This window comes from Camelina sativa, chromosome 1 (assembly GCF_000633955.1).
Source record: "Camelina sativa cultivar DH55 chromosome 1, Cs, whole genome shotgun sequence".
NCBI lineage: Eukaryota > Viridiplantae > Streptophyta > Magnoliopsida > Brassicales > Brassicaceae > Camelina > Camelina sativa.
In genome coordinates, this window is record NC_025685.1 from 11,125,646 (window position 1) to 11,139,231 (window position 13,586).

The following is a 13,586-nucleotide window of genomic DNA, read 5'->3' on the forward strand; positions in this document are numbered from 1 at the left end:
AAGATTGTGGGTCCGTCCTATGCCGTTGATGTGAGCCACGTGAGATTGGATCATGTTATTTCTCTCACCACAACAAAACCAATGTGTTAATAACTTTTTTTTTTTGGACAAACGAGTTGTTAATAACTTATGCATGCCTTTTTCTGTTTACTTCCTATCTTTTTTTTGTTAAAATGTTTGTGGCCTTGGGACAAGTAGCAGCAACGAAGGTTGGCTCTAGCTCGCACCATTTTTTTGGTTGACACTCATGAGTCATGTCCAAGAAACCAATTTGAGTTGAATCTAAAAGAAAAATTGGAAGGTCTATTTACCAAAACTATATATGTATAGTTAAAAGGTTTTCAAGTCTCATTATTTTAAATTTTCACAATTCTTTTTTTAGTCTTCTCCTTCTTGTATTCCTTGTTTATCAGAGTGTAACGCCTAATTATATTTTTCTTGTATTCCTTGTCTGTCAAACTATAACGCCAATCCATCAACCAGTTAAGAGTCCAAGTGCAAATTTTCATTTTCTAGATTTCCGTCCAATAGATTACTTTGCCATTTACGATCCATAAATTTGATTTATATTGCCAACAAAAAAAATTAATCAAGTTAAAAAATAAACTAACATATGAAGTTTTAAAAAAAAAAAAAAGAAGAAGAGAATATATATAAGCGAAACATATAAAAAGCGTTGACCAAATCATGGTCTTAACAAATATACCAACTTATTTTAATGTTAACAAAGGATCCATGGAATGATGTAAGTTGAGCACACCTTTCTCCTGCCAATATTTCAATAATGATGAATTTGCCGCATTTTGCAGGTCACTCATGACTCATGAGGTCCCTTATCATTTATGCCTTGTTTCCATTTATCACTCTTTTAAGATAGAGGAGAGAAGTCAGAGCCTTCTTAAATTCTAAATTTTTGTTCATTTGTTTAATAAAAGTGAAATATTAGTATTGTTTGTGTAAGTCTTAAGTTAAATAGGACTGTTATTAATTCACATAATCGTGGTTCAAGTCATTCAGTGCAAATATCTTAAACACAAAAGAAACATATTCCCTCTGCTTTTTTTTTATAGGGATTGTTTTTCAAAATGCCATTTTTGGTTCACCATTTTTAAAATTTTACCATTTTCCCTTCTTTTTTTTTTTAAATTTTTAATACTTAATAAAACTAAATATTTGAGAATTTGTTTTTCATAAAATTCATACTTAATAAAAAATACTATACCCTACAAGAAGATAAAACCAAATCGACCCAAATTTAATGTGAAAAATTATGTTTTTCAATTTAAGAAAATGACAAATTTAAAGGATTTTAATGAAAACATTGTAGTATAAAATTGAGATAAGGATGCAATTAAATACAAGAAAATTGACAGCTAAGTGAACTAATTATTTTAGAAGCAAAATTAACTTTAAACCCCTTATTTAACTTTAAAATCCTTTAATTTCATTAATTAACTTTAAAATCTTTTAATTTCATTAATTAACTTTAAAATCCTTTAAGTTCACCTTTAATTAACTATCAAATTGTTTCTTTTTAATAAGAGAGAGTAAAGCATTGAAGCAGAAGAAAAAATTAAAAGCACTGTGAGTGATATACATAACTCTCTCTCTCTCTCTCTCTCTCTCGTTGTCACTTATCACACACACACTGCAACCCATTCACATCTTTGTCTTCCACCTCTCTCTCTCTCTTTCTCAGTAAAAATGGAAAAACCAGTGTTTGCTCCATGGCGGTCCGACCCAGTTTTCCGACCACCGGAGACACCGTTAGAGCCGATGGAGTTTCTATCTCGCTCTTGGAGCGTCTCAGCTCACGAAGTCTCTAAAGCCCTCACTCCATCTCAGCAACTCCTCTCAAAAGCCTCAATCGAAAGCACCACCGTCATTCTCGAAGAGGAACAACAACAAAAACCCATCACCGCCGGTGATAACGAGACGGAGGAGAACGGTTTCGTCTCCGGAAACCCTTTCTCCTTCGCTTGCTCTGAAACTTCTCAGATGGTCATGGATCGTATCTTGTCTCAGTCTGTAAGTTTTTTATTTATTTCTGTAACGCTCTTCTTTAAGGAAAAAAAAAAAAACAGAGCATTTACAGACAAAAAGACAATTTTTTTCTCTGTTCTGTTCTGTCTCGATTCTCTTAATTTCCTCAATTTGACCTTATGTGTGCTCAGTCTCATCGAAATTTCCAAAAGGGTCATAACAATTTCGTGAGTCAAGTACGATTTTAGTCTAAAGATCACATTTTTCTTCTTCTTCTTCAGCATCATGAATCATTAACTTTTTATCAGTGAGTTTCACAATAGGAGAAATTTTTCATGCGTAATGATGTGTAATTATATAACATCCTTAATAAACGATATGATTCTCTAAAACACTCACCTGGCTTTCATGGGCCCTATACATAATCACAAAGTTTGGAGTTTTCTTGAAGTCAAAAAGCTAACAATTTCACTGTTCTTTTCTTTGTCTTCTTCTCATGCCGATGCTTTTGATTGCAGCAGGAAGTGTCGCCACGAACATCTGGTCGGCTTTCTCACAGCAGCGGTCCTCTCAATGGTTCTTTAACCGACAGTCCTCCGATTTCTCCTCATGAAGTCGACGACATTAAGGTTCAAAAAACATTCTTCATTATGTTCTCTTCTTTAATCTCTGCAGCTAATGACTCTTAAGATACGATAATATACTTGTTTAATTATGGTCCTCACCGTTACGTAGAGATCATATAATCTTCGTTTTTGGTTACTTCGATGAAACATTCTTTGATTTTTGTGATTACTATTAAATTATTGAAGTATTTTAATATAAAGCAATCTTGGTTTCTTGTTAGAGTTTTTACCTTATTTAGTTTTTTGCTTCATTTGTTTTATCCGTTTTGTTTTGCTTTAATTGTGTATGCAGCAATTTTGCCGATCAAACAACATTACAAACAACTACAACGCTCAGTTCCGTTCAACGGGGACAACTCCAGGACCTATCACTGCAACAACTACACAGTCTAAGACTGTGGGAAGGTGGATAAAAGATCGGAGGGAGAGAAAGAAGGAAGAGACCAGGGCTCAAAATGCTCAGATACACGCTGCTGTATCCGTTGCTGGTGTGGCTGCAGCGGTGGCTGCGATCGCGGCTGCAACTGCTGCTTCTTCCAGCTCTGGGAAAGATGAGAATATGGCTAAAACGGATATGGCTGTTGCTTCTGCTGCAACTCTTGTGGCTGCTCAATGTGTTGAGGCTGCTGAAGTTATGGGAGCTGAGAGGGATCATTTAGCTTCAGTTGTTAGCTCTGCTGTTAATGTTCGGTCCGCTGGAGATATCATGACGTTAACTGCTGGAGCTGCCACAGGTACTTTCTAAGTTTTAATTAGTTCTCAGTTCATTGACATTTTGGTGAAATAATGTCTTTTAGAAACTGAATGTCTTATTTTCTTGTGTCTCTGGTGTAGCTTTGAGAGGAGTGGCTACATTGAAGGCGAGAGCGATGAAGGAGGTGTGGAACATTGCATCAGTTATTCCAATGGATAAAGGAATCAATCCTGGAGGTTGTAGCAATGTTAATGGTAATGGTAACGGCAGCATTGGCAGCTCGAACAGCAGTCACAGTGGAGAATTTCTAGTTGAGGATAATTTCTTGGGACATTGCAACAGAGAATGGCTCGCTCGTGGTTGCCAACTTCTTAAACGCACCCGCAAAGGTGAATACGCTATGTTATTAGCACTGCGTCTCTTGTTTTGGTTTCAAGTGATGGTTTGTTTCTTAGGATCAATTTTTCTAACTAAAATGTGTTATGGTTTTGGCAGGTGATCTGCATTGGAAAATAGTCTCAGTTTACATAAACAGGCTTAATCAAGTAAGATTCCTTCTTTTCTTGTGTCTCGACTGTCTAGTTTTTTATATCTGATGAACTTTGAAGAGAGGAAAAAAAAAAGATTAAAGAGAGAGAATAAGATACATTATTGGCGAATTAGTGGATCTTGTTAAAAGAATACAAAGGAACACAGAAAAAGAGATCTCATAGACCAAGAAACTACGAGAAAATAAGCATAAAGAAACCAATTAAGTCATTTGATCTGCTTTAGTCTCTGATTAAAACCATTTCTTGGCATCATTCTTATGGTTTTGATTTGGTTATTGAACATGAAGGTTATGTTGAAGATGAAGAGCAAGCATGTTGGAGGGACATTCACAAAGAAGAATAAAAGTAAGTGTCCGTATTATCCCTCCTTAACATCATTCAAGATTCTAATCAGTTCAAAGACAGGATTAGTTTGATATTCTCATACAGTAGTACTAAAGTGACATAACTAAAGATGGATACTTTAGCTTTGCCTCTATCTACTAATACTATCAATAGTATCAGAATTTAAACTTTGATGTGGGTCTAAATTGAATTTTGGGGATTTGAGAAGAAAAGAAAAAAAGAAAAGCAAAAGGGTTTTGGGACTAAAGTGATCAGAGGATCAGAAGTTCAGAACAAACAAAAGGAGACGCCATCTTTAACTTTTTTTCTTTTTCTTGTTGTCTTTCTTTTGAAATGTGAATATCAAGACTCTATGTTACATTTTCTTTGCCTAATGGCCCTAACCTTTTCTTCTTCTTCTTATAAATTATTTCAGATGTTGTGATTGATGTGATCAAAAATATTCCGGCTTGGCCAGGCCGCCATTTGCTGGAAGGAGCAGAGGATTTGAGATACTTTGGGTTAAAGACAGTTCCGAGAGGGATTGTAGAATTTGAGTGCAAGAGCCAGAGAGAGTATGAAATGTGGACACAAGGTGTCTCAAGGCTTCTTGCTGTTGCTGCCGAGAGGAATAACAGATATAGGATATGAAGGGATGAGTAGTAGTTTTAAGATTTAAGGGGCCGAATTAGAACTTGGAGAAAGTTAAGGGTGTTTTTCAGTAATGTCTTTTGGTAAAGGTATATATAATATAGGATGAAATGGGCCCTCTAAGGGTGGCTGGTTAAACAACTCTTTGGTGTTTGTAATTTTTTAAAAGTTTATATATATAAAAAAGTGGTAATCTGATGGGTCCATTTTCCCCACATATATTGGGAACATCAAAATGCTGATCTTGCTTTTGTCCTATGTTTGAAATTGAACATCACATTCTTCCAATCATGTATTCATTTTAATAATACCAGCTTTCAAATGTTCATACCAGCTTAGTGAGATAGCATGAGTGATTCCACCGGAACCATGTCATTTAATAGATATGCTCACAATAATCGCATATGGATTCACAATTGAGTGATTGACGCTACTGTAACATCAGTAAGTACGAAACCCATGGAACCTAAACAAATCAAATGGTATTAGTTTCATTGTGTTATTTAACCTTATGATTTTTAATCCTAATGGCATTTTGATGTAACTATTTACACTTTTAACGGTTAAATTAAAAACGTATTTCCAAATCAATATTAGTATGATTAATAGTTTGTACAGTAGAACATAATTTTGGGATCTCAAACGTGAATTGGAGAATTCAAATCATGCCCCTCACCGAAAAAAATCCTTCGATGTGCCGTTGAAAATAGGCGTTTGACGGTGGTGAATGACCGATGTTATGAAATGTTCTGGTAAAAATGAGAATTTTATTTCAAAAATAATGTTTTTTATAACTTATAAATTAACAATTAATTAATGGATCTAGTATACATATTGATTAGGAACTAAAATGCGGTACACCGCGAGACAATAATTATTTAATATATCTGCATATTAATATTAAAACAGTTGGTAGAAAAATATAAGGAAATTATAAGGCAGAAACATGCAAAATAAATATTTGCTAGGAAAATTGAAGGGAATTGTTTCCCATAAATATTTTCGAAGAAAAATGGTCATATTTTCCTTTCTTGGTTCCGACGATATTACCTACGAAACTTCTTGTGAACTCTTTTCATAGGAAATTTCTACGAAATTCTTATCGTTTATGTTTTTTTACGAGATAATTCCTAGAAAAAAAAAATTCGTAGGAAAATAGAAGTAAATCTTTGTTTCCTACCATTTTCCTAAGATATATGCGGTAGAAATTCGATCATTTTTTGGTAATACAAGGCAATAAACTTATAGAATATGAGATCAAGAATCAGTGGTATTGAGGTGCCTGATGATTCTTAATCTTTTCGTGGCAATATACTGAAATTTTATTGGTTGAACTGATTCATGAAAGTGAATTGCTACCAAAATCTTAATTTGACAATAAAAAGAGATGGTATGACATTCTGAGAGTATTTTATTTGTTATAAAACACATTTGTAAAGTATTTTACTTAATATTTTGCTTATATTTATCATATGTTTTGCTTATTTTTTGGTTAACTTTTACTTTCTCATATTAAAAAAATATGTAAGAATGTGAACTTGTCATCCATTGATTTGCTTCATCAAACATTACAAACTCATGTAAATTCATTTAATTTCAGTGGGATTAAACATGCTTTGAGATCTAACAAAGCATGCAACTAGCTTTCACTTTAATCATACCAGCTTAGAATGTTCATACCAGCTTAGTGAAATAGCAAGAGTGCTTTCACCAGAACCATGTTCTCCAATAGTGGTATATTCACAATAATCGCATATAGATTCACAGTTGACGCTTTATCATGAGTAAGCCCGAAACCCATTGAATCCAAACAAATCAGATGCTATTAGTTTCATCAGGTTATTAACCTTACGATTTTTTAATCCTAATGGCATTAATTTTGATGTGATTATTTACACTTTTTAAGGTTAAATTAAAAACGTATTTCCAAATCAATATTAGTATGATTAAATAGTTTGTACAGTAAAACGTCATTTTGGGATCTCAAAGGAATTCAAATCTAAAAACCAAGGAAGAGATAAACACTATAGCTCCTAATCCTGATCTCTTCTTAATAATAATCAAACATAAAACCCAATGAAGCATTTATTCAAAACGTGATAAAGCCTAAAACCAACGAAGAAGCCCAACTATTACGAGATGAGACGTCCTACACCACAATCAAACACTGCCTTTCCGCCATCAGTTTTTTGGTCGACTTGTAGTAAACACCGTATAAGATCAACTGGACCAATCAAAGTGCGCAGCCTATTCCGTTTGGTATCTACAAGATATCATTACAGAAAATCAGTTATGTAGAAACATATAAAAAATTTTGTTCATAATTTTGGAAAAACAAGAACTTCACCGCCATGTACGGTCGAACGGAAGAAATCCGTAAGCTGTCCAAGCGGAAGCATTAAGTAAACCAGCTAGAGACAGACAAAATGGCATGAATTCCACACTTTTAGTTTCTATCACCATTTTCTCCAAAACCAAAACAAAACAAATTGATTAGTTCAAATTAAAACGCATACAATAATTTGGTCCAAGATGAATTCAAAACTCCCTTACCATAATAGATAGAGGAGACACATACATTAATGTGTTAAAGATGCATGAGACTATTCCAACGCTCAATGTCGTCTGGGACGTTGAGTGTTGGAGAGTCAGTGCTATTGTAGCAAGGACAGCTACAAAAGCGAGTTCAACGACTAAAATAGCAGTTATAATCAGCCGTTTTTTTTGTACCCACAAAACATGAAAAATATAACTAGGAAAACAATATTTGTGACGATCCCTATACCACTGAGCAAAGCGAGTAATGCACTATCATGGTGCACCATAGAAAGGGCATAAAGCATACGAACCAAATAATTCATCAAAGCTGCCAAGTATGGCATTGGGGAGTATTCTTCGACGGATTTCTTTTTCACTATCCCAAAGGAAATCAGATAATTGTAATATGAAAAATATTTATAACGAAAACAAAAGGCATAAGTTTGGAAAAAACTTCTCTAAGAGAATATATATATATATATATATATATATATATATATATATATACTTCTAATAAAGCGATCGGTTAGAATTCAAGATTTTAAGAAGATTATAGTTTTAATAAAGGTAAAACTTACGTAGGGGACAAGAATAGACTGAGAGCACAGACGTTTCCTGCAAGCAGGATCATTCCAAGTAAAAAACAAAAAAAATTCAGCAGACAACAGAAAATGAGGGACATAATTGTTAAGAATTTGTGAGTCAGAACTAACCTATTGTCCCTACAATCTCCCGAATGAGGTTCAACTCTGAAGGAACCATATTGGATGCATGTAATAGAGGATGTTGAAGAAAAAAGAAGATGAATATGAGGGATGATGAATAAGGAGAAAAGAAGATGAATATGAGGGATGATGGAGAAGGAGAAAAGAAAATGAATTTGAGGGATGATGAAGAAGGAGGAAAAGAAGATGATCGGGCACAGGGAAGGCAACCCGTATTTATTAGCTAGTAAATAATTTAGTTTGGTGGTTACAAAATGTTTGAATATTACTAGATTTTAACCTGCCGTACACCGCCGAACAATTTCTAACTAAAATTTTTAAATTTTATTTATTTATTATTTTTTTCTTTTTTTTTTTTGTATTTATATTGTATAATTGTATTTTGAATGCTAATTCTAGGATTTCACCCGTATACCACACAAAATAATTTGTTTTTTACAGTCGTAATTAAATCAATTTTATTTACTATTTTTATATTCAACCCGCTAATACATATACAATAAAATATTAGTCTAGTTACAAGAAAAAGAATCCTAAATTATCATATAATTACATGATTATCATGCTCACATATTATTCTATTAAATCATTACAAAGTACATAGAGCATTTAATAGTTACTTTGGAATCAATTAAACAATTATCATTCAACAAAAACTTTGAACAACTTCGCCAAACTCATCTCTTTCTTTTCTCCTCCTCCAACATATTTTCCTCCTTTGTGGCCTCAACGTAGGCTCCCAATTGTTTGAAAAGATATACAAATGGATCAAAGCAAAATTCTGGGGTGTACCAAAAACCGAAAAGCTTGGTAAGTGCAAAAGAATAGTATATATATAATAATAAATATAAAGAGGATACCTAGAAAGGTGAGCAGCTCACCATGTGCTAAACTCAGATTGGTTTCTTTCTCAACATGCATTTGTGACATAAGTACATAACTACATGGAGTCCAAAACAAAAAATAAGTTTAGATATGAAATAAATCAAACAAAAAAAATTTTGATTATCCACTAACTGGAAGGTTGCATGTTCACGTGAAACCAAATCTTCTTTTTTTTCAAATAAATAGATTTTAAACCATCTAAGATAAGAAAAGAAGGGTATTAGAGATGAAATAAAGAAAGCATAAACATTTTGTACCAATAAATTAATAAAAGAATAAAGATGCACCTGTTTATCGCCAAAACCAAATCAAGTGTCTCAACCGGGAAGGTTACTTCAAGTGTATGAATTGATGCATTTTTGTATTGCTATTGAGACATTATTTATATAGTCCTTTGAAGATGATAAAATTAGATGTGATATGAGATGGAGAATATATTGGTAAGCAAGCAAAAAATCTAAAAATATATATGGCAATTTTGAATTAATGCAAAAGGTTTACCATCTTGTGTTTAGCTATGCGGATGTAGGTTTTGGTTGTGAGTGTTGTGTTTCTCTTTTGAAGTTGATATTTATAATTGAATAAATGCTTGCTGAGCAAGGTGTCAAACGATCCTTAGCAATAAACACGAGATTTTTCTGTATGTCTAATGGAGTTATGAGAATATTGCAGAACTATATTTAGTTTCTAAAGGAGATATGTACAGAAATAAATGTATTTCTTGCTTACAAAGTTATATATTTGCTAAAATGTGATTTCCTTAATTTTGGTTCTCGTGTTTAAGGACGTTATCTACGTCATAATAATCTTTGAGGTTGTAATCTTTTATTTCTCAAAGTGGATCGATTTACATTAAACATATCATAAAGATGTATTAAATAAGTTTTGAGCATTTATTCTTGATCTCTTAAATGATGGTGTCATGTTGTATATGACAATAAGCATTAATAAATTTGAACCATTCCTATAGTTCCATTAATTGAGTTAATTCGAAATGTTAGTTTAGGAAAATCTGTAGGAATTAATTAAGTAGAAATGTTATTTTAGGAAAATCTGAAGGGGTTAATGTTGCGAAAAAAAAAACAAATTAAATAAGTTAAACTTCAAGGGGATAACACAAAATGTACTTAAAAAATGTTAATATAGATTCTGTCCTTTGACATGATTTACTAACACCCCCTTAAAGTATTAATTAGAAAAATCTTTGACTAAAAGTTTTGTTTTACTGTCATGATTTTGTACCTTCTGAAAAGAAATATAACATATTTTCTATCCATTACAAGGGAAATATCAAAATAACTCTGACTAAAAAAGAGTTGCTATATAGTGTATTAAAACAAAAAGGTTTTGATTTTCATAAACTTAACAATGCACATTTAATTTAAATATTTGTATAACTTTGTGGCAATGGGCCTTGCTTAGTGTAAAGACGAGGCTAACTTCGAATGTGTTCTACTTTGTGACATTGTCGTGTGAATTTTGTTTTCACACGTTTACTTTAATTTAGTTATCTCATTACATTGGATCAACCAAAATTATTTGAGAGTTAACTTCTAAAATTGATTGTTGATCTCCTACATAAATTGACACTAACCAAAAAATCATTTTAATGCTGAATTATGATCATATGCAAGTTTCTAATATTTTCAGTCTAAGTTTTCAACTACGAAAACATGAATGAACAAAACAACCATACTTGGGACATAAGACTACAATGGTTTTACTATACTAACGAAACTACATATCTAGAATGAAATCATTTTTGAATTTAACTCATTTTAAAATGAATATTAACAAGAAATTAAATATTTTAAAATAAGAAAATCAAAAGCAAAAAAAGTAAGTTTATCACATTTTTCTTTTTGTTAAAACAGCTATGATCATATTAAAACTTACTACAACAAAAGAAGCCTCAAGCCAACTATTTATAAAGAAAAAATTGTTAATATAACATACTAGCATTCTACCAAATTTATATCTGGACCATATGCACATAGATTGACATTAACACAAATCATTATAATTCTTGATCTTGTTCTTAAAAATGTTTTTAAAAAACAGTTTGATCAGATTATTTGAAAAAAATGGTTAGTGAAGATGCATATTCTAGAACAGCTCGATGTGTGGAATAGGAAGCTGCATTTGATCACAAACGCATGCTTTGATGAAATGAATGTGTGAGCTGATGTGTCAAAGCATGAGCGGATGAATGACAAGTCAAATACTATTGCCGTATTTGTGAGGAAGTAAGAAGGCAATGTTGGATGTGAAAATTCAAGAAATATTCTTCACATCAACAAAGGAAAGAAGTTCTAGAATCTACATCTATGTTTAGGATCTTTTACAAGGATAGTCCTTAAACCTAGATGCAGATTCTAGAACTTGTTCTTCTAGTTTTTCTCCTTTACTTTGTTGATGTGAAGAATATTTCTTGAATCTTCACATCCAACATTGCCTTCTTACATAGTCATAAATACACCAATAGTCCTTGACTTTTCATCCATCCACTCATGGTTTGACACATCAGCTCACACATCCTTGTCAGCAACACAAGTGTCTGTGATCCGATGCAGCTTCGTATTCCACACAGCGAGTTGTTCCAGAATTTGCATCTTCAATTAGGATTAGTGAGAAAAATGAAACATCTAGAATCTGCATCTTCAATTAGGATTAGTGAGAAAAACAAAACATGGGGAGATTCAACTAACAATTGTTGCATTGCATACAAATATTATAAAAAAAGTTCACAAATTGTTTAAGAACTAAGTTAGGTCATGAAGCTCTTTGTTTTGTTTTTAGGGCATGATGATTTTGTCGCCACACTTGTAGCGCCAAGCTTCCGGGAAATACTCCAATGGCGTATATGCGTATTTAATCAGAATGTAAACTGCTTTGCACAGCTCACACGTCCCACACTTTGATATACACTTTAGCGGGAACCCATCTAACTGCTTATGATCTACGATCTATCTCCTTGCTCATCGGTCCTGTAATGCCCGACCGCCATCTCTTAGTGGGCTTGATGTCCACTCCTAGTCCATGGGTCCACCTTTCTTAATGAGCCTCACATCCTCTCATTAGGCCTGAGCCCATCCATATCTCACGGTTAGTTTGCTACGTTCGGGAGGCTTTAAAGATTGTTATCGTCCCTACAACTAACCACATGATCTTTCCATGTGTTTTGTCCTCACTCGCACAGTTCCAACATTCACTTCTCGGAAGGTCACCCATCTTGAAACTAGTCAAGCTCAAACACGCTTAACTCTGAAGTTCTCTCAAGATCTTTAACCAAAATGATAATTGCACTTTAGTGAAATAGATGGTCAAATCAATTCTTTTAAACATCTCAGCAAACCAAGATGTCACAGGTTCAAGCCCTCGACCTTGTTTAACAACAAAGTTAAATTAATCTTTAGTAAATATGCAAGAAGAGCAACGAAGATGGTTTTGTTTTCCTTTCATTCTTCATATCTTAAGCAGAAAAATATTTTGTTTCGAATTCAAAACTGTGATAAGAGGCGGAGCCTGAGGATGAAAAAAGGAGAAGCAAAGCAAATACAATGAGAGTTGGGATGTAACGAAGGAGGATGACGTCCATAAGCGAGTCTCGGTGAGGAGGTTTTTTGTTTAGGTTTAGGAAACTGAAATAAGGTGGTTATGTTAAAAAAAACATGTAAAAGTATCTGTCAATTGCCTGTCCACCGACCAATGGGTGTGTCCGTGTGGACGATTATGTTTTTGGGCTATATTTGGACGGTCCATAATGGACAATAGTCCAAAATATGTCCATGTCTAAATGGACATGCCGATGGACATCCCAATTTTACAGTAAAAATAATGAATAAAAAAGATAAAAAAAGTATAGGAAATATTGGCGAAAAGAGTTAAGGGGCCAAATTAGAACTTGGAGAAAGTTAAGTGTGTTTTTCAGAGTAATGTCTTTCGGTAAAGGTATATATTATACAGGATGAAATGGAACCTCTAAGGGTGGATGGTTAAACAACTATTTGGTGTTTGTAAGTTTTTGTTTTATATAAAATTATAAGTTTATATATAAGAAAAAGTGGTAATCTTATAGATCCATTTTTCTCACATATATCGGGAACATTATAATATTGATCTTGCTTTTGTCTTATGTTTGAAATTGAACACCACATTCTTCCAATCATGAATCACGTATTCACTTTAATAATACCAACTTAAAATGTCCATACCAGCTTAAAGAGACAATGTTGATGCTAAGATCAGTCACAATTAGAATGTTTAGTTAGGCAAAATGGCGGGACACAAAAGGACGGGCTACAAAGCGAACTGGACGAGCTAAAATAATGAAGAGTAAGGTGAAGGACGAGTTGCGAACTCGTCGATTCAAGGCTTCGAACGATCGAATCAGTGCTTATAACTCGTCTTTTCTCCTAATTTCTGCCAATCCCCTTTTACGTACGCTGTACGTCCGTATTTATGGGGAACTGTGTCGGTTCGTTCCCTAAGAAGACCAAAATACCCTTCTTTCCTAGGAAGTTTATTTGGACCTTTAATGGGCCGAGCTTTTTGTTAAGGGTGTGGATCCACCCCTAACAGTATTCCCCCACCCCACCCCACCCCCCCC

The 13,586-nt window shown here is 33.5% G+C and overlaps 1 protein-coding gene and 1 pseudogene across 2 annotated transcripts; one reads left to right on the top strand and one right to left on the bottom strand.

Moving 5' to 3' along the window:
- LOC104787792 (VAN3-binding protein-like) lies at positions 1,593 to 5,048 on the top strand. Of its 2 annotated transcripts, none has more exons than XM_010513432.1 (7): positions 1,593 to 2,028; positions 2,502 to 2,612; positions 2,902 to 3,343; positions 3,444 to 3,692; positions 3,799 to 3,848; positions 4,142 to 4,199; positions 4,615 to 5,048. In XM_010513432.1, the coding sequence occupies exons 1-7, from the start codon at positions 1,705 to 1,707 to the stop codon at positions 4,827 to 4,829; spliced, it is 1,449 nt and encodes a 482-aa protein (XP_010511734.1). In that variant the 5' UTR covers positions 1,593 to 1,704; the 3' UTR covers positions 4,830 to 5,048. The 2 variants fall into 2 exon arrangements, with proteins under 2 accessions (XP_010511734.1, XP_010511742.1); XM_010513440.1 differs by having other exon boundaries at positions 2,505 to 2,612.
- LOC104706678 lies at positions 6,919 to 8,148 on the bottom strand (annotated as a pseudogene).

Bases quoted from the DNA above. Each gene is read 5' to 3' on its own strand.
- LOC104787792 (XM_010513432.1), top strand. From the start codon at position 1,705: ATGGAAAAACCAGTGTTTGCTCCATGGCGGTCCGACCCAGTTTTCCGA. The intron at 2,613-2,901 runs GTTCAAAAAACA...TTGTGTATGCAG, and splicing joins ATGAAGTCGACGACATTAAG to CAATTTTGCCGATCAAACAA. The intron at 3,344-3,443 runs GTACTTTCTAAG...TCTCTGGTGTAG, and splicing joins AACTGCTGGAGCTGCCACAG to CTTTGAGAGGAGTGGCTACA.